Below are 26,185 nucleotides of genomic sequence, written 5' to 3' on the forward strand. Positions count from 1 at the left end.
CATCCTACATCTGGCCAGAGGCGGGTCATTTTGTCAGTTGGGGTGGGGGGGGGTGCAGGGAATCTGTCACACAGAGCGTATTAGATCAATTACACGAGAAAGCCATCGGACCGAAACGGCTCTAATGCCAAAGCGCCCTACGTACACAAACCAAAATCTTGTAATGGTGCGAGATTAAGAAATCAAAACACTAAAGACAACCAATCACAAACAGCCAACTAGGCTGTAAGCTACAGCTCTTGAAATAATTTCCGTTTTTTTTTTTTCCTTCCTTCCTTCCTCACTGTCTGTCTTTCTCCTGGGTTCTGTGGGCAGAACGCTCCTAACCAGTTCTGACTTGGCATTGCCTGATTCAGATCGATTTTTGCTCAAATAAACCCTTAAAGTTTCTGATATGCCTCAGGTTATCTTTTCACAAGGGAATAGAGCATTCATGCTTCTGTGTGGTATTTCCTTCCTCACTGGCCCCAACTTCCCACTGGTTTTCAGTGAGATAGTACAGGCAACGCTGATGGAAGAGCCATGGCTCCTGGTCTTGATCATACACAGCATGAGTCATGGCATGACTGATCGTGTAATTTTCAGGGCCCAGCATAATGTGAAAATGAAGGGCCCCTTGTTCAAAAACTATTAGGAATGTCAAGATGGGGGCGCCTGGGTGGCTTGGTCGGTTAAGCGTCCGACTTTCGCTTGGGTCATGATCTCGTGGTTCGTGGGTTCGAGCCCCGCGTCGGGCTCTGTGCTGACTGCCAGCTCAGAGCCTGGAGCCTATTTCAGTCTGTGACTCCTTCTCTCTCTGACCCTCCCTTGCTCACGCTGGCTCTCTCTCTCTCTCAAAAATAAATAAAATATTAAAAAAAAAAAGAATGTCAAGATGGCAACAGCAGAGCATTAAACCAAGCATGGAACTCCTCTACGTGTGGGGCTCTGGACAGCCACACCAGTTGGCCTGCCATGGGGCCAAGGGATCATCAAGAGGAGCCTTAGCATTGAGGTGGAAAGTTCCAGCTCCCTCTAAACCGGGCTGCTGCCCCCCTGATTATTGTCAAACTAACAGGACCTTGACCTCAGAGGCTCTCCAGGACCCTGGGGAGGCAGACACTGCCCACTGAAGAATAGATTCTTGCAGCAATCTCACGTGGGTGAAATGATATGGCTGGCCATGGACATTTCTAACTCTGCTTGCTGGCACTTTTCCAGCGAGGTTATCTAGGAAAGATAAACACAGGAGATCCTTCACATTCAAGGGCAGGGAAGGTAAAGCTCAAGTAAGGAGGCTCAGGTACCTTCTGTACGATCATCGCATTTTGTGATCAATTTTTTTTTTTTTAACGTTGAGAGAGCACAGGGGGAGGAGGGGCAAGGAGAGAGAGGGAGACACAGATTCCAAAGTAGGCTCCAGGCTGTCAGAACAGAGCCCAATGTGGGGCTTAAACTCCCAAACCGCAAGATCATGGCCTGAGCCAAAGTCGGACGCTTAACCAACTGAGATGCCCAGGTGCCCTGCGTTTTGTGATCAATTTCTGGAGGACTCTGGCAGTATTCAGAATTCTGACGTGCCTGCCTGATCTCTAGATCACTCCAAGCCCTATGAACTTGTACCCAGACTTCTTCACGATAAAATTCCAGGTGTCTATTTATGTAACAAACTATCCCCAAACCCGGTGGCTTGAAAAAACCACCATTTTATCATATCTCACCATTTTGTGGATTAGGAAATCAGACAAGGTTCAGCCATGCAATTTTTCTGCTTCAAGTAATATCAATGAGGGAGAGCCCAAGACAGCTTCACTCACATGCTTGTGCCTTCACGGGAATGCTTGGAATTCTGAGCCCAGCGGGGACTGTCCTTTGGTGCACCCATGTGCCTTTCAAGCCTGGAGAATTCAAAGTACTAAATTCTTACCTGGCAGCTCCCATATGCCTCATGGAACTCAGGTCTCCCAGAAGAACATTCTAAGGAGCCCAGCAGCGAGTTCCAAGTCTAGCCATGCAACCTGCTTAATATTCTCTCTCTCTCCCTCTTGCTCTACCCTTTCCCACTACCTCACGCATACACACATGAGTGTTCTCTCTCACCCTCTCTCTCTCAAAAAAAATTAAATGTATATAAATTATGTCCAGCCCCAGACTAGGCACTTTGTTATTTAATTTAATCCATATATTTGATTCTTACCCTGTACCACTATTACCTTCTCTCAGCTCCAATTTTAACAAAATTCCACCAAGAGGAAAGAATTTGGATGCCTCACATAGTTCATTAGAATGGGATTTGGCGTCTGGTACACCGTGGCTCCGAACGCCAAAGAGAGGCATGAGCATCGTCAGGTGGGGTCAATGGCAATGATTTCCTGGCAGGTGAGCCTGAGTTGGATTAAGCGGGATGTGGCTCAGACTCCAGGCAGAGAATGGAACAGACAAGAAGCAGGCTTCCATTCCTAGAGGAAAGGAGCCATGCACAAGTTGTGAGGAATGAAGTTGTAGACGTGATGAGTGGATCCCACTTCCTCCAAAAAGTCAGACTTTAATTGTTTTATTATATATCCTATAAAACTTGGAACCAGGGAGAAAAAGAACAAGCCACAGAAATTCATTCCTGGCTCCTATCAGACAACTGAGTCCCAAACCACAGTCTTAGAGTCTGTTTGCTATTGAAAAGGCAATTCGAAGACCAAAAGGCACCGGCACGTCCAGTGGGCTCACTGGCTCCGTTGCCAAGTTGGAGGGTTGGGAACATTCTCCAGCAGCCTGCTCTGGTACACTCTGTCCCTGCCCCAATCTACTGCAGTAATTAGCTTTGCTCATTAGGTTCAAGTAAATAATCTCCTTGTCACAGCTGGGATCCTTTATCAGAACAGTGGACGTTAGGGTTTGCAGAAGCAAAGAATTTTTTTTTCCCTTAGAATTCCCTGGAGCACTAAGTTATGACCCAGAGATCTGAATGAGACAAATAAACTTCTAAAGATGTCTAAAACTTCTGGGGAGTAGCTGTGCCTAAGAGGTGAAAGAGTCGAGGACTTAAAAAAACAAACACACATCAACAACAACAACAAACCCTTTGGAATGGATATTGATCTTTCCGTCAGTTCAGTTTGATGATTCAGATCAACAAGCATGGCTAGGTATCTGTTATGTGCCAGGCAATGCAGCCCTGCTCTCGCAGAATGCCCAGTCTTGGGGGAGACCAACAAGCAAACTGGTACTAATAAAGGCACTAATACTTTGTTGCAATGGTAATGCGCTGTAACAGCAGAAGGCACGGAGGGAGGGCGCCCTAATGCAGCCTGGGTCTTCAAGGAAGACTTGGGGATGTAACTCCACGCGGAATGAGGAGGCATAAGCCTGCTTCTCAGCAGTTTTTAAAAGAATTGGCAAAATGTATTACTCTCAACCCTTCGCTCTCAGCATCCCAACAGGATGCCCATTTCAAAGAGGGAGGAAATGAGAAAAGAGACTGCAGCTCTGCTCTGGATTGCCTTTGGGGTTCGTGCTGGGGGGCAGTGCTGACCGATGTGGGGAAGCAGCCCTCCCAGCCTGAGAGAATGGCCCATGCTGCAGGACATCCTGTCCCTGACCCTTTCAGCTCTGCATCCCCACCCCCACAAGGGCTGCCAGGGACATCTTAGTGTCAGGAGGGTGATCATTGCCAGAGAGGGAGCCAGCCTACGTACAGCTTCAAAGCCTGCCTGGGCCAGAGCTCAACACCAGATCCCATTCTCCTTCAGGATGGCAGAGCCTCACTGTGGAATTCACCCCAGGGCTGCCCAATAGAAGAAAGGAGATGCAGGGGGCAAAAGGGATATGTTTTCACTTGGATTGATTGGAAGTTACAAATTGAGAAGAACAAGACCAAGAGTTAAATAATTGCATGGTGGTTAAGAGCATGAGCTTTGGAATCAGACCGTTCTGGGTCTAAGTCCCAGCCCCGCTACTTCCCAGCTGTATGGGCACATTCCTTGATCTCCCTGAACCTGTTTCCCAATCTGTAAAATGGGTGTAATAATAGCACTCAACCCACAGCGTTATTGTAAGAATTAAATGCAGTAACATGTGTAAACGCCTCAGGAAGCATCTGGTACATAGTAGCTACTCAATAAATATCAGCCATTGTTTTTTCTGTCCATTTGTGTCCCCCCCATGTCAATGCACAGGATACCAGAGTCCACAGGTTTCACCAGGACAACTGCCTTTATTTGATCATTTTGGAGATAGCCAATGATTTTTTAGACTAGTATTTTTTATTTTGATCAGAAAATGAAGAGAGACTTTCTAGTAGCCAAGAAGGGTTTCCAGGGGAGATCAGACAGCAAGGCCATCTGCCAGGAAGTGGGTTCTTATGTTCTTTCAGGCAGAGGGGCTTCTATAGTGGGACTCCATCTCAATGGTGCCAGCCTCTGCTCATGGGCACATTTCGTGATGTGTGATGTCCCCTAATGGACAATCCCTTTGAACAGCCTGGCTGGACCCCAGCATCCCAAGTCCTGGGGTGAGCTGCAGGAGAGATGAGGGGACTTTGCCATTGGTTTCTTTTGGTTAATTCATGTCGCCTTCACTTTGATTAGCAGCTACTATGTTCGAGGCACTGCTTTCGAGATCACTGTTTAAGCCCGGGACTGTAGAGGCAGAATCACTGGATGGGCTGCCTCTTGATGATGAAATCAGTGCTCTCCATCCACAGCTGTGATCACAGTCAGGGAACTGTACTTACCTACAGCCATGCTGTAGCTCAGCATTGGAGACATGCTTTCGTATCCATGGCCTCCCTGTGACAGAGGCAATCCAGGATTTTTATTCCTTTCTTACAGAGGAGAAAACAATCCATGAAAGCCTAAGCCCTGAAGGGTTCAACTTTGGCCTCCTGATTCCCAAGCTCTTAATGTCACTAAATCAGATGGCTTCTGTCGCACGGAGGGGAAACGCTACACGTTCTTTAGAACGCATCCTAGAGAACACATTTCTAGGAGAGCTGGCTCGAGTCCAGGTTCAGGCTAGGGCCCTAGAAGCCCTAATCTTTTTTGTGATGATCTGTCCATCCAAGGAGGGAGTTTTGCAACTGGCTTTATCACACTCCAAATTCTGCTGTTATCTGAATTAGAACTATTCTGTCAGCTGGCCAAGCCTGAGCAGAGGGAAATCTCTGGGACTGATAGGGCTTCTAGGGGGAGGAGGAGAGCAGAAGTCATTCTTGATGGAAAATTGCATGGATTCCTCCAGCTGGTCCAAACATTCTGACCTTCAAGGCGCACACTGTTTCTCTTCTCTGGCATTAGTCTTCAGGAATATAATGAAAGCGCATCGGCTCCGGGGTAAGAATTCTGTGTGTAGCGCAGGCAGAAGTTCTGGCCACTGCCCTTCTTGTAAAGGCTTTCGGAGAAAGGTTTGGGAAAAACCATCCTGTGCGCAGAGAAACCACTGATATCCACACGCCGAATTGGACCCCTCAATGTTGCTGGGACCCTCCCAGCAAGAAGCTCTGCATGGAGACTAGACAGCGTCAAGTATCTGGTGGGAAATAAAACATTCAACCCCTGGGGCACTTGAGTGGCTCAGTCCATTGAGCATCTGGCTCTTGATTTCAGCTCAGGTCATGATCTCACTGTCATGGTTTTTAGCCCTGCTTTGGGCTCCATACTGAGTGTGGAGTCTCTCTCTCTCTCTCTCTCTCTTTCCCTCTCTCTCCTCCTCCTCTCTGTCTCTGCCCCTGCCTCCCCAAATAAATAAGTAAAAAAAAAATTTTTTTTTTCAACCACTCATCAAGGTGAACAGCACTGGAAACCAAAACATCAGAATGGTAGACTTTTCTTCAAATGGCAAAAAGGTCCTGAATGCCGGTGCTAGCCGATGTTCTAGTGATTTTCTTCCAGAGCACTTCAGCTTACTTAGCATTGATTTCAAGCCCTTACCCCTTGCACCCTTCTGCTGTAGGATGCTAGATATTGTCCATATCCCAGACGGCATGCTCAAGCACGAAGTCAGCCTATCCGGGCTACTCTGAACTTGCTGTTGCATGAGACAAAAAGACCCCATGAGGTTCAAGCTAGTGGATGTGGGTTCTCTGCCTGCTGCAGCCAAGCAGAGCCTTCCTCTCCGGGCTCTGGGGTGTCCTCCTGGAATCTGGCAGGAGGAGGCGAGACCCGAGCACAACTGACTTGTTCTGACTGATGCAGAAGAGCAGGACAGGAATTCAGTTGCCCTGACCTTGGCAATGCTTAACTCTATCTGGATCTATCTGGAAATCTATCTGGTAAGCCGGGGACACTTCCATTCACGGGGGCAGCAGCAGAGATGGTGGTAAGGCAGGTAGCTTCACCCCACCTAACCCCCTCTGTTCCCCTTCCCTCCGCCTTCCCCTGTTCTCCTGAACTGCCCGGACCTTTTAATTTCTGGGCTTTCTTCATATTCTCTCTCGGTGGGTCAACCGCTCTGCCACTTAGTCCTCAAAAGAATTACCTGTCCTAGGATCCAATAACCCCAAAGCCCTGCTCTCAGTAAAGAGTGGGGTTAGAGACACTCTAAAGAACTAATTCATTCTAAAAGGATAATGGCTTAATATATTGTGTTGTTCAGATTTATGTGCATTTTTTAAGGAGAAGGTCATCAATCTTAGGACTTAACGGTAGAACTTTTGGACATTATGGCAGACAGTGGAGAAATACTTCGTAGCAAGAGGCTGTATCACCCTATAGGGGCCTGTCTGGGGTGGTAAATTGCCCCCCACTCCTCCTCACCCCCTGTCCCACTATGGTCAGCCTTACATCACTGCTTTTCCCCTGAAATCTGAATCTCCTCATGCAGCTGTCGAGAAGAGAGAACAAAGCTGCCAGCTGATTATTATTCAAGAACAAAGCAGACCATTGGTTTAAGCAGGTTCAGAGCCATTATCTCCCCAGGACACATGCTCCAGTGTGTGCTAGTTTTATCTAGCCACATTTCCTTCTGTCCTCAAATCCTTAAAGGGTGTCTTGTTCCTCTGGCTGGAGCAAGACAAAAGGGACCTGGAGAAAGAAATGTGTTGTAGCAATGACTGACGAGAGCTTCTCTCTCCTTCCTTTGCTGCCTGGACGTCTCCAAGGCAATGGGATTTCCTGTCTCTTCTCGAAACCGAGGCGGATGAGAGAAGGAATGAGAAAGGAGGACCCGGGAAGCCATCTTTCATCTGAAATAGTGGCCGAGCCACGCCCCCAGCCTCACCACCATCAGCAAGGTTCAGGCTCCTTTGCTGCCAACGGTCTCAAGAAAGAACTGCCAGATAAAACACAGGACACCTAAGTAAATCTGAATTTCAGATGAACACTGAATACGTTTTTAGTATATATCTCATGCAATATTTGGGAACATATTTACACTAAAAAATCATTTTTTCCCACGTGCTATATCTGGTGACCAACCACATCACCTCTCCCTTCCCACCCCCATCTCCCGTACTCTCTCCCCCAGATGGCTCTGGCCACCACACAGTTCTAGGCTGGTCACCTGAAGTGCAACAGAATTCCTTTGCTGCAGAGGATTCATGGGGGTCCCCGCCAGAAGCACATAGAATGATACAGATCTGTGTTCGTCATGGAACAGTGTCAGAGATAAGTCTCACTGGGAATGCTTCATGGCTGGCTCCTTCAGACTTGCTTGCCTGAGGTCATGCTGAATACCTAAAAAAACCAATGAGTATGTTCTCTGGTCTCAGAAAAAAGCAGGGACCACTTCACTAGAAGGGATAGTGAAGTTTGGGAGAGAGGCCTCCCGCTTACGTAGGTCGCTCTCCCTCGGCCCCATCTAAAAACCGTGAACTTCACTTAGATGCCTAAATAGTCTCTCCTGCCCAAAATTCTGAGTCTCTCCACCCCTGGCTGCTGAGAAAGTCCAGTCTTCCTAGTCTTCCTCCCTCTGGTGCCGCCCAGACCTGCTCCAGTCCCAGGCCATCCAGGGGTGCCAGTGACTTCTTTCACCAGCAGCCCCAGCGGCAAACTGTCTCCCAACTTTTCTTGACACATCTGACACTGCCCACCCTCCCATCCTGAATGTGGGTCCTGTTCAAAGGTCCTCATCTGAGTGGGCTCGCAAGCTTCCGGCTCTGTGGGACATCTTCTGGTCCTGGTGGGTCTCGCTCTACTCCGAGAGAAACCATCATCGCTGAGAAACAGGCACCTACCCAAGTTTAGGCTGAAGGCAATCTTGTGAATTCTCTCTTTTTTTTTTTACTGTTTATTTTTGAGAGAGAGAGTCAGAGTGTGAGCAGGGGAGGCGCAGAGAGAGAGGGAGACAAAATCTGAAGCAGGCTCCAGGCTCTGAGCTGTCAGCACAGAGCCCAATGCAGGGCTCAAACCCATGAACCATGAGATCATGATCCAAACCAAAATCGGACACTTAACCGACCGAGCCACCCAGGGGCCCCAAAAGCAATCACGTGAATCCTAACACAATGAGGGCCAGACATAAGGGTTCTACGATGTAATCTCTGAGGCACAACAGCAGCCTGGTAAAATTCACTTTTAAAGTAATATTCACCCAATATGGGGTGCCTGGGGGCAACCAACTTCGGCTCAGATCATGATCTCAGGGTCTGTGGGTTCAAGCCTCACGTCGGGCTCTGTGCTGACAGCTTGGAGCCTGGAGCCTGTTTCAGATTCTGTGTCTCCCTCTGTCTCTGCCCCTCCTCCACTCATGCTCTGCCTCTCAAAAATAAACATTAAAAAAATATATATGTAAACACACACACACACACACACACACATATATATATAAAATCATATAACCCAGTACCACCCATTCTTCCCTTGTTGCCATGTCTTAATTCCCTTTATGGTCCTTTTGCTCTATTTTAACTGTGTTCTCTTGAAATCTTTCTTTTGAAAGATTCACTGGAACTTCTATTTTGTAACTTTCATATAAGACTTCTGAAAGCACTTTTTTTCCCCTACAAAAAAGAACTCTACCCTCTCAAGCATTTTATTGTTTGGAAAACAGACACAGAGGAGTTGCCCAAAGTCAACGCTGATGAAAATTTCTGAGATTAAGAAAAACAAGAAGATTGGATTTTTGTGGTATGGGCTTTTCCTCTTATACTTTACTTGTGATGTTCTCAGTGCCAAAATTATTCGACTCTATAACAAATACCCTCCTGGGGCTCTGTGGCTGCTAATAGCAGCATTTGGGGGCTTTTTTGTTAACATGAGAGTCTCAAGGCTTCACATTCCAGAATGCTGGCTTTATCCCCAGTGAGAAAAATCTCTCTGGTATAGTGTCTATTTCCATTGTTTTGTAAGAATGAAGAAGCCACATAATTAAGCCTGGAGCACGAGAAGAAGAACTCAGGGGAAAAAACCCGCCATGACAGTAGATGACAAAGTAGATGAACGGGAGGCCCCCACTTCCTCAGACAGAAGGTCATGCGGGTCATTCCTCTGGCTGCCCTCCAGGCTGGTGTTTCATCTAATACTAGACACCCAGCAAATGAAAGTTTATGTTCCAGGGTCTCCCAGTGAGCTGGCTCAGTCATTCATTCAAAGCCCTGTATGGCCTGTCTCTCACATGTGAAGTCCTATGCCCCACACAGAAAACATAAAGGTGAATGGGACCCTGTCTGTGACCTTAGAGAACTTTCAGACTCATGCATGAGCCAGATCTACAAATAAGTGCATCGCAGCGCGTCCTTGGGTACGGAGCTGACAGATCTGGCTCTCTGTTATGGAAGTTCTCAACCATGGGCCATTTTGTAGCCCCAGGGACATTGGGCTATGTCTCAGGTAGGGGGGTACATTCTGGGTTGTAGCAGCTGGGGTGAGGGGTGCTGCTGGCATCTAGTAGGTAGAGACCAGCGATGCCCCTAACCGCCCTACAAGTCACAGGCCAGTGCCCCACAACAAGGAACTATCCAGCCCTAAATGGGGACCGTGCTGAGCTTCAGAAGCCCGGATGTATCCGAGCAAATCTGGTGGGGTCATCCCCATCATGTTGACTCAGGAATTTGAGCTCACACGGCCATTCGTGCTCCTTCCCTGGCTCTGTCATTGACTGGCTTTTGTCCCTAAGCAAGTTACTTCCCATCTGGGCTTCAGTTTCCTTGTGCATAAAATAGAGTTGGAGTCTCCGATCTCCAGTCCCTTCCTGTCTAAGAATCTATGGTTTTATTGGGCCAAAATCTGTGCTTCCCCTGAGCACTCCTGCCCCAGTTAGGAGAATGCCTTGGCCATGGCCTGTTTACTCTACCCAGGTCAGGAGATAAGTTTGTCTCCTGGGTTGATCCTGAAGCTAAATCAGGGAAGGCAGGTGTAACCTCTTCCCAAGGACGTCCAGTTAGGACCCCTCCATCTTCTGAGCCTGTTTTCCCGTCGGCAAACAAGAGCCATTAACTTGTCTGCCTCTCTGTGTTAGGAGGAGATGAATGAGTAAAGGAAGCAAGATGGAAAATTACCCGGATGCTGCTTGGGGGACTAGGCCCAAACCCTGCAGTCCCCTTCTCTCCCTCCTGGAGGCTCTGAGGCAATGAAAAGATAAAAGAGACCCTGGTCAGGACCAGCTCTGTGGCATGGAGCAGTGGGCTGGCCTGGGAAGGGGTTGGTACCTCTAAATACGTCTTTGGAACAGTCCCAAGGAGGATCTCTGTCATTTGTCTCCCTGAAGGGAAGTAACACTTGGATTCTTTTTTTTTTTTTAATTAAAAAAATTTTTTTAAATATTTTTACTTATTTCTGAGAGAGAGAGACACACACACAGCATGAGCAGGGGAGGGTCAGAGAGAGAGGGAGATACAGAATCTGAAACAGGCTCCAGGCTGTGAGCTAGCTGTCAGCACAGAACCCAATGAAGGAATTGAACCCACGAACCATGAGATTATGACCTAAGCTGAAGTCAGATGCTTAACCGTCTGAGCCACCCAGGCACCCCTAACACTTGGATTCTTGGCCACATATTTTAGGCACTGGGGCTGGGTGTGAGTCCAGTGGACTCAGATTCTCTCTCTCTCTCTCTCTCTCTCATTCTTTCTCTCACTCTCTCTCTCCTCTCTTTTCTCTTCTCTCTTCTCTCTCTCCCTCTCTCTCTCTCGCTTCAAACTCCTTCACCAAACAGAAAGACCATTTCAGGGCCAGCGGGCTGGAGCACAGGGAAAGCAGGCCCTGGATGGGGTGGGGGTGGGGGAAGAAGCTCCCGTCTGGGCCTAAACATAAGGCCTTTTCAGGGCGCTGTTGGCCGTTGGCAGAAAGGCAGGAAGAGGGAGACAGGGCAAGGCAGGCATTGGCACCTCCATTTCTTTCCGTGTTCCTAGGCCCACGGTGCTGGCAGGATAGCATCACGGTCTGTATTCGGAGCCTGCGTGTCTTCTCCGCTGCCAGACCGGGGCCAGGTGATGTGGCCGATTCTCTGTGGAATGAATAAATGAACCCCTTTTTCCTCTACAGGAAAAAAACCCTAAAATTCAGAGACATTAAGTAATGTGCCCAAGTTACTGAAAATGCTAGGCATGCGACTTCTGTTAGTGTTGCTTACTCGGAGATTCGCCTCATGAGCACATCACCAATACAGGTTCCTAAGTCGGTTCCCACATGATTCCCACTCCATATGTGCCCATTGCTTGGGTTTGGGTTTTGAGGCTTGTGTTTTGTTTTTTTCTTTTCTGGTACAATTTACTTTCAGTAAAATGTGCAAACCCTAAGTATACAGCTCAATCATTCTCTCTCTCTTCTCTCTCTCTCTCTCACACACACACACACACAAAGTGTTCACCTGGATAAAAATATAAAACAGTTCCATCATTCCAGAAAGTTCTCTCTTGCCCAGTTCCAGTCAATAGCCTCCCTGACTCCAGGAAGAAACCTATGTTTTATACTTTTAGTGCCATAGTATAGCTTTGCTTATTCTTCAGTGTCATATCAACCTCATATTCTTTTGCTCAATAGAATGTTTTTTAGGCTCATCCATGATGTGTCATGTAATTTGTTCTTTTTTATTGGTGGATAATATTCCACTTTATGAACATTCTGTTTATCCACTCTTCTTTTTCTTAATGTTTTTTATTTATTTTCAAGGGGGGGCAAAGAGAGAGGGCGACAGAGGATCTGAAGCAGGCTCTGCACTGACAGCAGCAAGCCCGATGTGGGACTCAAACTCATGAACCGTGAGATCATGACCTGAGCCAAAGTCGGACACTCAACCGACTGAGGCACCCAGGTACCCCTATCCACTCTCTTATTAATGGATACTTGCATTGGTTTTAGTTTGGGATTATTATGTTCATAGTGTTTTTTAATGTTTTTTGTTTTTTTTAGTAAATAGTCTCCTGTGCCTAATTTAATTCTCTATTCAAATGAACTTTAATGGCAGTCACCCTCCACAGGTCACAGCATGACGAGAGAGAAAGAAGTACTCAGTGACCTAAAGTCCTTTCAACCATAAGACCTTCTAACTCAGCCTCTTCTCTAAAAGCTGCTGTCAAGCACCTACTTGCCCATGGTTATGACAACGTCCTCTGAATCGCAGGGCCCAAGTGGTTGTTTCCTCATACACAGGATGCGACTCTGTACCTGTGGGCCCCCCAACAAAGACTAGAGATCGTGTTCTGGTACAAGAAACACACCCATTTTGCTTCAGCAGATGATTCGTATTCTCAAAGGAAAGATGCTCTCCTGTTCTACCCACTGGAAGCAACTTGAAGGAGGCCAGCGGGCACCGTGAGATGTAAACAAATGTATCTACTTCAGCGAATGTCTCTGTCCCTCCATGAGAAAACAACTGTTCTCCCTTGAGAAATGTGGGAAGAAATACCACCCGTGTGGGAGCACTAACCAGGTCTCCAAAGCACTTCTATCAGACGGCCCCTTCAATGAATCCTACCACTCCTTATTCTTTCTGATTCTCGTTTTGTCTGACAAGCCCATATTATACCTTGAAGGTCTAGCTGCAGTGCACAAACTCCATCGTGAAGTCGGGCATCCATTTAGCCACAGGCAGGGATGCTTCTACGCTCCCTGGACATGCATACAAAAGACTGGGAGCAGTCATTTCGATGATACACATTTAAAAAAACACACACACACAAATCACTTTGCCTTAAGATTTAGTCAACAGATATTTATTGAACCATGAAGACTTGAAGCCCTAATTGTCTAAATTATTACTGTGGTGTTCCCTGTGTGCATGGTTTCCCACCAGCGACGGCCTCCCTTCTCACACATAACCTCCTCACGTGTAATCTCCTCACACGCGTGAAGAGATTGGGGCAGAGCCATCGGGGGGGACAGAGATTCAGCCCATTCCCTCCTGGTCTCCTCTCATCCCGCCTAGCCTGGCCCTCGATCTCTCCTTTCTGACACACTCCTCTCCTCTCCCTTTCCCTAACGAGCTCCATCTCTCTACTGATCTCTACTCTACGGGGTCACAAGGGAAGGGGACGGCCAGGTGTAGGTGTTCCACAAAATGGCCGCCACCCAAGCCACTTGGATTCCTAGGCGTCCCCTTCAGGGCCTGTTCATCGCTCGGATCACCCCACCCATGCTCCAGGAATACCTCGTGTGCACCTGCTGACCTTGTGCCGTGCTGTTTTCCCACCTTCCAATCAAGACACACACCCTCCCACACACGCGCTCCCCACTTTGCTTTTCCAAGGTAGGGAGCCGGACTGTTGCCTGGCGCCTTGAGCAGGAGGTCTGTGTGCTCACCGCTCTCATTTATCCACACAGCCGGCCGGGGTGGGCGCTTGTCGGTGACTTGACTCCTTCTCGTTCCTTTCCCAAAGCTGCTCTCAGCCTTCTCTTGAAATGACAACCCCATGTCTAATAAGCTCCTGACACACCCCCAGCCCAGCCCCTGGTGCGCCCTGGCCCTGACAATGCCATCCAAACACTGAGGTATTTTTCTAACCTCTCCCCTACCCTCCTCCCCTCTCTTCTTTCCGAGAACAAATGCTTTCCCCAGCGTTTCTGCATCAAGAGGACAAAGAAAAAGGAAGAACAGTTACTTCCCCTCGGATAGCTGATGAAAATCAAGTAGCTGTCAGTTATTCACCGAAATTTGATTCAGCAAGTAACGTGGACTGGATTTGGACTTTAAGGACAAACCTGAAAGAGCTTCTGAGGTATTATTTTGAAATTTTACCAAAAGCGGCCAGGAGGTAAGTTTGCTAAGCTGTGGTTATTGGCATTAGGAGTCGCAGAGGCAGGAAATTCCCTGCATAACTAGCCTCTCTTCCCCTAGCCTGCTGGGATCACCAACCTCCAATGCTTCCCTGGCTGTTTCTCCCTGTTCCCAGCCCAGCCACCCACTGGCTCTGAGCAGAGCCCACCGGCCACTTACTGTAAGTGACAGCTTCAGAGTATATTTTCACATCCATTCATCAAATCCCTGCAAGGCAAGAATTCAGGTCAAAAGGTGGGATTTAACTTGCAGAGATGCTAACCACTTCCTCCTTTATAGAGTCTCTGCAATGTCTTTGCCTTCTATGGAATCCGAGCCAGAGCTCAGCCAGACACCCACCCCAGAGCACTTTCCATTCTAAGAATTCCTTCTGGAATCACCCAACCACCACCTCCACCTCTCTGACACTCCCACCATCCCCCAACACCCCGCACACACACACATACATACATGCATGGTATATTAGTTAGAGTAGGCTTAACTCCTGTAACAAACATTCCCAGGCAGGGCTGGGTCTCACATTTAATGCCCACTGCTCTTAATAGATATTGCCTTGACTGTAAGTTCCTTTCTAATTAAATGTCTTGACTTCTAGGTCATAATTCTGTTTTCTTTTTCAAAAATTTTTAATGTTGTTTATTTTTTAGAGAGAGAGAGACAGAACACAAGCAGAGGAGGAGCAGAGAGAAAGGGAGACACAGAATCTGAACCAGGCTCCAGGCTGTGGGCTGTCAGCACAGAGCCCGATGCAGGGCTCAAATCCATGAACTGCAAGATCATGACCTGAACCGAAGTCTGATGCTTAACTGACTATGCCAGCCAGGAGGCCCTAGGTCATAATTCTTTGAGCAAGTGTGACTTATACTTTTGTGTGTAATGGAGACACCCCTCTTTATAGTTTGCAGTACAAATAGCATACCTCAGCCAACATCCCATAGCTGGTAGTACCTAGAAATAGAGTTGATGTTTTCCAAGGCCCTCACTCTTTTGCCTTCATATATCCCAAAATATCCGAGTTCTTATTAGTATGTAGGGAGGGCAGTGGAGGACAAAATGCAAAGGAAATGAGAAGCCTTGCGAAGGGATCATATGGTATTAGCCCTCACCGCCTGTGCCAACAGCAGTGACGGGCTGAGGGCTGGAGAGGAGTTTTACTTCCCTGGGGAATGTAGTCACCATAAGCAGAGCACCTTCTGGAAGCCACAGCAGTGAACCCTCAGTCAAGAAAACCAGACCAGGGGGGAGGGGAATTGGAGGAAGGTGGTCAAAAGATACAAACTTCCAGTTGTCAGGTGAGTAAGTCCTAAGGACGTGTCGTGTCGTACTGTGTGGGGTCTACGCTAACACTGCTCTAGAGAGTGGTGTCCTGAGAGTCGGCCCGGAGAGTTCTCCTCAGTTCTCTTCTTTTTATTCTACCTGTACGAGAAGATGGATGCTAGCCAAAGCTCTTGTGGTCATCATTTCACATCATGTGTACATCAAACCAATGTGCTGTATGCCTTAAATTTATACAGGGAGGTCTGTCGATTATTTCTCGGGGTGGGGGAGAAGAAGAAGACGATACTGCAGACCAGAGACCCTCCCGCAAAGATTCCTTCAGCTGCTTCCTCAGGTGAGGCAACCCCAGGAGCCCTGGATCGGGAGGGGCTCCAATGAGCAGCTCGCAGACCCAGAACGGGTACCCCTCCTCTGCCACATCTGTCGGGTGGAGCCGTCGATCCATCTGTCTGTCTGTCTCCCTGTCTGCCTGCCTCAGACTCCCTGGAAACTTCCTTAGGGGAATCCTGTTTGGCAGCTGCTTTTGCTAAAGAAGAAAAAAAAATTGTAACCTCTCAGAGGACAGGTGCCACCACCACCTGTGTTCTCTCCACAGGGGCTTGTAGTAGTGGACACCTGTTTGTCATGTGAAGACAAAGGGAACAATTCCGAGGGGGACGAGTAGCATCATTAGTATAGTCAGAGAGCCTACGAGATGGATAGGAAAGTATAGAATCTGTTCCAGCGAAATCTGAATGCATGCTGTGTCCCTGTTTTAGCTCCCTCCCTCACACACACGTGCGCGCGCGCGCACACACACGCACACACACACAGACACACACACACCCTAGAAGCAAAGGGTTCTAGGCTATTTTTAATCTGAAAAACACAAAGCTCCCAGGCCAGACAAGTCAAACAAAAATACAGCTTCCTCTCTCTGGCCTCCCTAGACAAGGCACCTGCACTCAGAATGGAGGGTATGCGGTCAAGTTGTCTATGCAGAACCGAGTGGCTGAACTGATTGCATTTCAGATGTTGTGGTGCCATGCAAACCCGGCTTCGGAGGCTCTGCCCGTCAGCCTGAGCCTGGTGGCATTTCCACCAGAGGAGAGACCCGGCCCATCTTGTTCAGTGGGCCCTTCAGTTGGGGGGCCTCACCTTCATTCCCCCAAATGACGGCTCTGGCCAGCAGTGCTGGCAATGCCTAGACGTGGAGGCCTTCCATCGCCACAAGAGCTCAATCACCCAAAAGTTTCTTTTACTGTGTGCACCGTGGACCTCTGGGCCGCAGGGGGGTGTCCCGGCCCGGCCTGGCACAAATGTGCACGTACTACTGAGTCATTTGTGTTGGCAACTCTTAAGGGCCGGTGACTTTTCTGCTTTAGAGGCTGGCCCTTCATAATTACAGCTGTGTTTCTGTTGTCACACCAGATTACCTCACTTGCAGCCTTAAAATAGAATCCCGCCTAAAGGTGCCGGCTGGCTGCACAAAGAGGGAGGCTTCACAAGACTCCAAGCCTGGGTGTTGAGCCGGGGGCAGGGCTTGAAGCCAGACACAAAAGTCCTAACTGTTAAAAGCGAGGTCTCCTCTCTTCTCTCCTCATGGTAGAAACAGAGCAGCGCCATAAAACTGTCTGTTCCCAAACTAGAAACGAGAATGATCTTGGAGTTCTGTCTCTGTCCTGCTCCCATTCATTGTACTTACTGACGGGATAGGGTCTATTCTCCCGGCCTTCACATCTCTCTGCCGCTTGGCCACTCTGCCATGTGCCCAGGAGGCTGACAGATACAGACGCCTTGGCCCCGCCCCCTTGCCACCTGGCTGTCACATGGGTTAGGCTAATGGAAGCCGGAGAGGGAAATTAGAAAGGAGGAGAAGAGAGAGGTCAAGGCCTGTAGTCCCCTGTTCCCTGCTGGACTGTAGCTTGCAGTGATTGGCAGGTGGAGTCTCTGCTACAGCTCATTGCAAACAGTTTCTTTCCTTCCCCCCTGATCCCCCAGGCTGAGGAGGGGTGTCTGAGCGTCGCATGGCTGCTGTGACAAAACAACACATACCAGATGGTTGAAAACAAGAGAAGTGCATTGTCTCCCAGTTCTGGAGGCTATAAAGTCTGACGCCAAGGTGTTGGCACGGCCACGCCCCCCCCTGCACCATGTAGGGGAGGGTCCTTCCTTGCCCCCTCTGCCTCCCGATGGTGGCCCACAGTCTTGGCATTCCTTGGCTTACAGGTGCCTCCCTCCCGTCTCCATCCCCATCATCACAATGGCCGTCCTCTCCTTGAGAGTCTGTCTCTGTCCCCTCTTCTCAGGATACCAGTCACATGGGATGAGGGCCCACCCTCACTGACCTTATCTTAACTTGGTTATATCTACAAAGACCCTATTTCAAAATAGGATCACATTAACAGAAACCGGGGTTAGGACTTCAGGATATCTGCTTGGAGGACACATTTTGATCCCTCCCATGTGGTAACAGCCTCCACTGTGATGAGACCCTGGACTGGTCCCTTTAACCCTTTCTCTCCTTTATATAAGGAGTCTCTTCATTAGATGCTTCAATTCCTTTTTAAACAGTGCCACCTGTTTTCTACCAGGACCTTGACAGAGACTCTACTGCCCGGCTGCCTTGCTGGTAGAGCACCTATGAAGTGCCAAAAGGTACTGAGGATACAATGGTGAGTAAACATTGGCCTAGCCCCTGCCTTCATGGGGCTTACAGTCTACAGTTTAATAGCCTACCTCAAAATATCACAAAGGAAAGGGGCACCTGGGTGGTTCAGTCAATTGAGCATCCGACTCTTGATTTCAGCTCAGGTTATGGTCTCGCAGTTCACGAGTTGGAGCCCTGCGTCAGGCTCTGCACTGAGAATGCAGAGCCTGCTTTCGATCCTCTGTCTCCCTCTGTCTCTGCCCCTCCCTCACTCGCACTCTAGCTCTCTCTCTCAAAAATAAACAATAAAACATTTTAAAACACATATCACGAAACATGCCATATAAAATGGCAACTGGATTGAGATACAGAGAATAGGTTCACAGCGCTATGAGCATGTTCACGTGGGAAAATGGCTCTAGGCAGGGAGGCCAGGAGGAGCTTCCCAGGGAGAGGGACACCTGAGCCAGAATGCAAAGGATGAAGGAAGTCAACCAGATAAAGAGGGGAGCTTAAGGGCCCCTCTTGGCTAAGGGGAGAGACCCCAGAAGAGTTATGTCATGCTGTTCATATTTCCTTCCAATAGGGGATCTATTTTCATCCATATCCCAATCCATCTACAAAGGACCCTTCTCTGCGAGAAAGTTTTATGCTGTCTCCCATCCTCACAGCTGCAGACCACAGCAGAGAACCCGTATGCAGAGGTCAGTTCTCAGAGCGAGAAGCCATCCCCAAGGCTCACAGGTAAACAGTAGCTATGTGGCACCGACACAGTAAGGAGAAAGCACCTAGAAATCAAGAAACACAGGCCCAGCATGCAAACTCCACACTTCTACACTGAAATCACAACATCCCTAAAACCAGCACCCCCCCCTTCTGTGCCCACTGTCTCAGCTGTGGACACCCCAGAGTTTCTTGTCTACTCCCTCTCTCCTCCCTCAGCTCTTTGAGAAACCACTGTGTATTCCTGATTTTACCTCTTCCATCTTGCTCAAATCATGCACTCCCGGCATTCACCACTAGCTCCTGCCCTGATTCAGTTCCTTATCATGTTTCCCTAGAACTTTGTATCTGCTCTGTCCTTGACTGGCCTGTACCCTATCAAATCCACCCTTAGCAGCACATCCGCCATAAAGCTAGCCACCTCACTCCCCTGATGGTGGCCTCGATGACCCCCTATTCCTAATAGGACACAGTCCAGGTATGGCACAAAAGGCTCTCCTTGACTGGGACCTGCCTCCTTGTCAGCCTACCTCCCACTGCTGCCTGGTTCATCTTTGATCTTCCAATAAGGCCACCGCGTTTAGCTCCACATAGACATCAACTTGTCTCTCCCCTCTGTGCCATTTTTCGGGTTGTCCCACCCCCCCACCGTTCCTTCTCCCACAACCTAATTAAATCCAACTCATCCCTAAAAACTTAATTCAGGTCTCAACTCCTCCAGGAAGCCTTCCCTGATAACCTTCCCCTCTCGTTTCCTACCATAGGATCCTCCATCACTAAATCTAACATGGCATGTTCTAAATATCTATGGAGATGCCTAGTTTCCTGATTAGAATAAAGATTCTTGATGCCAGGGACCACCCCTCATTTGGTTTGATATGCCGATTGCCTGATCAACTCACAGAGTTGATGCTCAAAGACTAGATGAATGAATTAGTGAATGACGAACTAACGGCTATTGACTGGGCCACTTTGTTGCTGGAGCCCTCAAAATGAGCAGAATCCTCCCGCACCCAACCCTCTATATTACATGGGCCCAGCCCCGCGGTCCCTTGCTACATGATGCTTCCAGTGTTTAGAATTGGCTTTACTGGTGTTTCATTTTTATCTCAGCCCTTGCTAGGCAGCTTATGATCATTTAATAGTTGTGTGACCCTAGCTATTTATGTTTTCTAAGCTTCAGTTTGCCATATGTAAAATGGGCTCTATTATAGTACCCACTGAACAGACTTGCCATGAAAAGTGAATGAACTAAAGTAAGGTGTGTGGTCAGAACTCAGTAACTGGTAGGTATAACTAAGCTGTAAAGCAAACAGTATGGTAAGAGGTACGCAGGTAAGGACAGTGGGAGTTCAGAGGTTAAAATGGACTTGAACACTGTTGCCTTGAGTCGAACATCTTCCCTGTCCCCAAAGTGCTCTTTACATAATCAGTAACTCTGGGAAGCTCAGTGGTGTGGGTTTACTGTGTCGTCACAGAAGCCAGAGCTGCCATTTGCTTGCCCGCCTCAGCCGGCGTGTGCAGAACTGCAGCATGAGTAAGAAAACCAAGGAGAGCAGATAAAGTCAGTGTCTGAGGCAAGGGGTTTCTAAGACTCCAGTGAGGCTCCTGGAGACACTAGGCATTTCCCTCCTGCTGCCACATTGTTGGCGTGGGAGACAAGGCCCAGCTCATCATCTTACCAAAGTTATCAGTCCAAACCCAAAAGCCAATCCTCAACCCAGCTTAGTAGCTAGTCAGTGACAGTTTGGTGATTGGAACCTACAGGTGAAAAAGTCTGGGACTGGAAGCCAAGAGCGTGATTTCTGGCCCCGGCTTCCCCGTGGCCAGGCAGCCATGTCCATCTTCCCTCCCCAACGCTGCCTCACTCGCTGGAGCACTGGCAAGAGAACAGAGCGAGCGGGGGCTTTCTGTGCTTCCCAGTCAGTCAACAAATATTCAACGGGAAGGTACAGAGTGGTCTATTCCGTGCTAGGTCATTTGGGTAATCTTTGTAGATTTAAAAAGGAAGCACACCGGGGGTGCCTGGGTGGCTCAGCCCACTGAGCGTCCAACTCTTGGTTTCAGCTTAGGTCATGATCCCAGGGTCATGGGATCGAGCCCTGCAGCAGGCTCCAAGCTGTGCATGGAGCCTCCTTGGGATTCTCTGTCTGTCTCCCTTTGTTCCTCGCTCCTGGTCTCTCTCTAAGATAATAAGCAAATTAATTAACTAAACAAAAAGAAGTACACTGAATAGCAAAGGAAACCATGAACAAAATGAAAGGGCAACTTACAGAATGGGAAAAAATATTTGCAAATCATATATCTGAAAAAGGATTACTATCCAAGATACATAAAGAACTCATACAAATTCAGTAGCAAAAAATAACAATCCAATTAAAAAAACACACAGAGGAACTGACCATTTTCCCAAAGAAGACATACAAATGACCAACAGGTAGATGAAAGGTGCACAACATCACTGATCCCCAGAGAAGTGCAAATCAAAAGCACAATGACCTATCACCTCACACCTGTTAGCTTGGCCATCATCATTTCACACCTGTTAGCTTGGACATCATCAACAAGATAAGCAATTATGAATGTTGGTGAGGATGTGGAGGAAAGGAAACACTTGAGCACTGTTGGTGGGAATGCAGATTGGTACAGCCACTGTGGAAAACAGCATGGGAGGGGACTCAAAAAATTAATAAAAGAATTACCATTCGATCCAGCAATGTCACCCTCATGTTCACTGTAGTATTATTCACAATAGCCAAGACATAGAAATAACCTAGTGTCCACTGACAAATGAATGGATAAAGAAGATGTGGTATGTGTGTACACACACACACACACACACACACACACACACACTGGAATATCATTCAGCCATAGCAGAGAAGGAAATCACGCCATTTGCCACACCATGAATGGAACTCGAGGGCATTATGCTAAGTGAAATGAGCCAGACAAAGACAAATACCATACGATCTCACTTATATGTAAAACTTAAAAAAAAAAACCAACTTAAAGAAACAAAGAACAGATTGGTGGTTGCCAAAGGTAGAAGAAAGGTGTGAAGGTGGTCAAAGGTACAAACCTCCAATTATAAGATAAGTGTGTCCAAGTCATGTGATGTACATGATGGTTCCCAGGGCTAGTAATACTGTACTGGACCTGTGACAGGTACTAAGGAAGTAGATCTTCTGTGAGGCAATAACTATGCTTATTGCGGCGATCTGTCTACAGAACCACTCCTCTCCCCTTCCAGCCCTGCTCTGCTCAGTGTCCTAGCCCCTGGCCACATGTATTTAAACATTCCCTTAAAATATGGCTATTCTGACTGAGATGTGCTGTGTGAAAGACACATGAGAATAGAAAATATTCTGTTGGAACTTAAATTGACTGATTCCATGAAGAAATTGTGTGTTAGACGTATTTGGTTAAATAAAATATATCATTCTGATTGGTGTAATACTGTTTCTTTTCACTTCTTTTAACGGGGCTACCAGAGATTTTTAAATTACGTGTGTGACTCACATATATGTCTACAAGAGAGGCATCCAGTCCTGTACAGAACTCATACCTCGGTGCAAGCATTAAATCAGTCAAGACAAGGAGAGGACCTAGCACAGTGCCTGAAACAAATTAAGCACCCAATAGCTATTGTTAGTATTAGTAAGATCGGTGGTTTTTTTTTTAAACTTTGTTAATGTTTATTTCTTTTTGAGACAGAGAGTGACACAGCACAAGCAGAGGAGGGACAGAGAGAGAGGGAGACACAGAATCAGAAGCAGGCTCCAGGCTCTGAGCTGTCAGTACAGAGCCTGACTCAGGGCTAGAACTGTGAGATCATGACCTGAGCTGAAGTTGGACGCTTAACCAACTGGGCCATCCAGAAGGCCCAGATCAGTGACTTTCAAATTTTATAGTCAAGTTTGTTTTTCAAGCAACTTCTTTTTTTTTTAAATTTTTTAAAATGCTTTTANGGCCATTTCATCCTGGGCACCATCTCCTTCGGTGGGAAATGATGCACTAAGTCATCCTAAAATGTCCTTCAAGCTCCGGCATTACACACCTACCATTTCAGAGAAGGTGATGAAGTGGTATGAGACAGAAACCAAATTGTCTATGGCGGCACTTTAAAAATGATCATGAACCTTAAATGTTCTCAGCACAAAAAAGAAATAATTCCGTGACATGAGAGGAGTGTTAGCAAAAGCCACAGCAGTGAGCTTATTGCAATATAGAGGTGCATCAAGTCGAATCGTCACATAGTACACACCTTAAACCTACACAATGTTATATGTCAATTACATCTCAATAAAAAATAATTAGTTACCCCAAAAGAGATCATGGAAAAACACTACCATTTTGCTCAGGAGAATCAAGATGGTTTGGTCCCACCTCTAGCTAGACACAGCCCAGAAATTGGGGCATCATGAATGTGAGTGATGGAAAGATCACCTGTGGTCTCTGGATCATTACCTGCATATACAACACCCGTGTGCCACACTGCTCTGTTTCTGCTCCTCACAACCCACTGACCACCCCCCACCTGGGGAAGGCTCTTGGAGCTGGGCCCAGGCACCAACATGGCGATGTCCAGCTCGGGGGAAGGGCAGCAAGTGACACTTAGCCGGAACACCACAATGACTCTGCTGTCCTAAAGGCAGCACTCGGCTGTCAGCCCCCATATCTGCCAGCCAAGCCTCCTGGCTTTTCCTGCAGCCTCGCCACTGGCGTGTGTGTGTGTGTGTGTGTGTGTGTGTGTGTGTGTGTGTATGGGGACAGCAGCCAGCTCTCTCTGCCGGGCTCTCTAACAAGTTCCACGAGTCTGTTTGTTAAAGAAAAATTCCAGTGGGTCCATCCAACACATGGAACTCAAGTACAGAAATTATATTTATCCACCCCACTGCCAAGGAGATCACATGCCCCGTGAGTCACTCCAGATGTGCTCAAAAACAGAGTCTCTCTGTGGAAGCCCGGTCCCCCAATCCCGGAGAGAGTCGAATTAGCAGAGGTCCCAATTCCTATGTCCCCACCCCCCTGAGAGGCAGCCTCTGCCTCTACCCTTCTGGGGCAGGAGAGGACATCTCTGCACTTCTGTAAAGGGAAGGGGGTAAGAGCTCTAGCCTCACACTAGGAGGACCAGCACGGGCATACCTGCAGCTCCTGACGTCCCACTGGGTTTGAAGACAACTTGTCACCTTTTCGGAGAAAAGATGTGCTGGAGGACATTGCTGCTTCTGCTGCTGTGCTATGATGCTCAGGCGACTGTGTCCCACAGGTGGAGCAGGGGTAAGTTGCTTTGAATTTGTTTGATGCTCATGATTCTTTCTCAAATACAATTAGAAATCTGGGGGCGGGGGGTGCGGAGAAGAGTAAGGTAGTGGAAGGAAATTAGATGCCCTGCACACACACACACACACACACACACACACACACACCCTCTTTTATCTGATCTCTGCCAATTGCTTTATGCTTCTTGACATGTCAGAAGGTGCTAGAAGGTGATGGGGGATGGGACGCTGAAAAATATCAAAGCCGCCGAGGGATCTTGGTGGAGGTGGAGAGCGCAGAAAACGGCCCTTTCTGACGTGCCAGAGCTAAGTCGTGTTTGCTTCGTGGAATGTTCCATGGAATGTGGGTAGTCTCCCTCAAGCCCCTCTGCCCGCCCCCCGTGGCTGTAGCCAGGCAGGGCATGTGAACGGCGGGTACCAGGACCCACACTGGTATCCCGGGACTATAGGTGCTGGCTTGCAAAAGGCCTGCTTCCCCGGGGGGACCCGACTAAGGGCCCCGGACATGGGCTGGCCACATGGAGGTCTCCACGCCGCTCCCGAACAGGAGTGGCCACGTCCTCCCAGCTGGGGAGAGCGGGACAGTAGCAGGAGAGGAAGGGTAGCCCTTGAGCATTCACATGTGTGCCAGGCAGCCACTGCCCCTGGGCCCGCAGTCCACCTCGGAAAGGAGGGAGCCCGGCAAGGATTCTCCCTCAGGGCAGACGTCCTTTCCCTCGGGACCGGGTGGCACCTTTTCTCTCTGCCCAACACTGGCTCCAGTTGGCAGACACTGGTTGGCAGGCACTGGTAGCCAGTCCAGCCAACCATTGATCCCTGCTGGGAACCGAGGGAGCAGCGGTGCGGACCGCCCTGTGCAGAGCTCAACGCAACTGTCTCCACTGCCTGAAGTCAACTGAGGTCTCTCTCCCGGAAAGAACTGGAAACAGAAGTCAGGCTCATAGGTGTTTCTAGAGATCCAAAATGGGATGAGGACTGTCGTGGCAGCAGGGGAGCCGCGGGGAGGGGTGGGGGGGGTGACGGNGCAGCCAGCGTGGGACAGAGAAGCACAGAGCAAATGCTGCGGCACTCATCTGAGGTTTTTATTCCCTCATTTTTAAGCTTGAGATCAGGGACTTGCCAGTTCTCTGAGCTGAGCTGTGAAATGATTGCTGCCCAGAGACAAATAATTCATGTAGCATTTTCCCTTTTTTTTTTTTTTTCTGGTAACATCACACACACACACCCCTGCTCATGAAATGCACAAACTTTGGAAGCAACACTTGGAAGGAGAGCGAAGAGATCTTGGCATTACATTCGGCCCCTCACCTCTGTGCGACACTGGGGGTCTTCCTTAAGTGGTCTCTTAGAAAAAGCTGATAATACCCAACCTCCTGATGCACAGGCTGTTAGAGAGCCACCCGAGATAATCCGACTTGTAACAAGGCTTGTAAACTTCATAGCCACATCCTGAGCTCTTCTGCAAGGACCCCAAAGATTTAAGTTCTCCTCTCATCGGCTGTGTGATGTCTGGCAAGCCTCTTAACCTCTCTGAGCTTCGGTTCACTGACAAGTCACGTATTAACAGTAACAAAATTTATCTTCACTGCGCTGTGGTGAAGGTCACGTTCAGGATGTAAACAAAATGCTTCGTACGCAATGAAGAAGCTTATAAATGTGAGCTATGACCTACCACTGAAACCGATGAAAACGTTGCATTGAAAAAGTGTGGGGTTTTCAACAGTAACCTCCTGGGACCAAATACTCTGCCCCCTGCCTCCCCGGGGAAGGTCTGGCCCTGTACCCTAATACCAAATCCTTCTGGAGACAGGAAGCCAGCACCGCTGAAACAGAGGACGTGATGAGGCATCCGTGTTAAGCGCTAGATTAGTGGTTCCCGTCAGGGTTCAGAGTCAACAAATGACACAGAGTAGTCCCTCCAAACATCACCAAAAGGCTTCCACGTAGTTGATTTTTTTTTTTCATTTTTAACATTTCTTCCCAATTGTAAAAGGAACACCCAATTGCCATTTTTTTAAAGACGGAATGAGAGTCACGCCCAGATAAAAAGCAGTTTTTCCAAACGTACTTAACTGTTCCCTGCGCCTTCGTCCTCACCTCCTCCCCCACCGCCAGGCCTGATTTAGGAGAATTCCCTGTCCCAACA

At 48.2% G+C, this 26,185-nt stretch overlaps 1 protein-coding gene across 1 annotated transcript in view; it reads left to right on the forward strand.

Moving 5' to 3' along the window:
• Positions 1 to 23,795: 23,795 nt before the first annotated feature.
• The window catches only part of FAM180A (family with sequence similarity 180 member A), a 16,738-nt gene continuing 14,348 nt past the window's right edge, over positions 23,796 to 26,185 (forward strand). The window contains exon 1 of the mRNA XM_077770794.1: positions 23,796 to 24,037. Within this exon, the coding sequence (XP_077626920.1) occupies positions 23,962 to 24,037 (76 nt within the window). The 5' untranslated portion in view covers positions 23,796 to 23,961. The remainder of the gene's footprint in view (positions 24,038 to 26,185) is intronic.

Source organism: Crocuta crocuta, unplaced genomic scaffold, assembly GCF_008692635.1.
Source record: "Crocuta crocuta isolate KB4526 unplaced genomic scaffold, BGI_CrCroc_1.0 scaffold266, whole genome shotgun sequence".
NCBI classification, from domain to species: domain Eukaryota; kingdom Metazoa; phylum Chordata; class Mammalia; order Carnivora; family Hyaenidae; genus Crocuta; species Crocuta crocuta.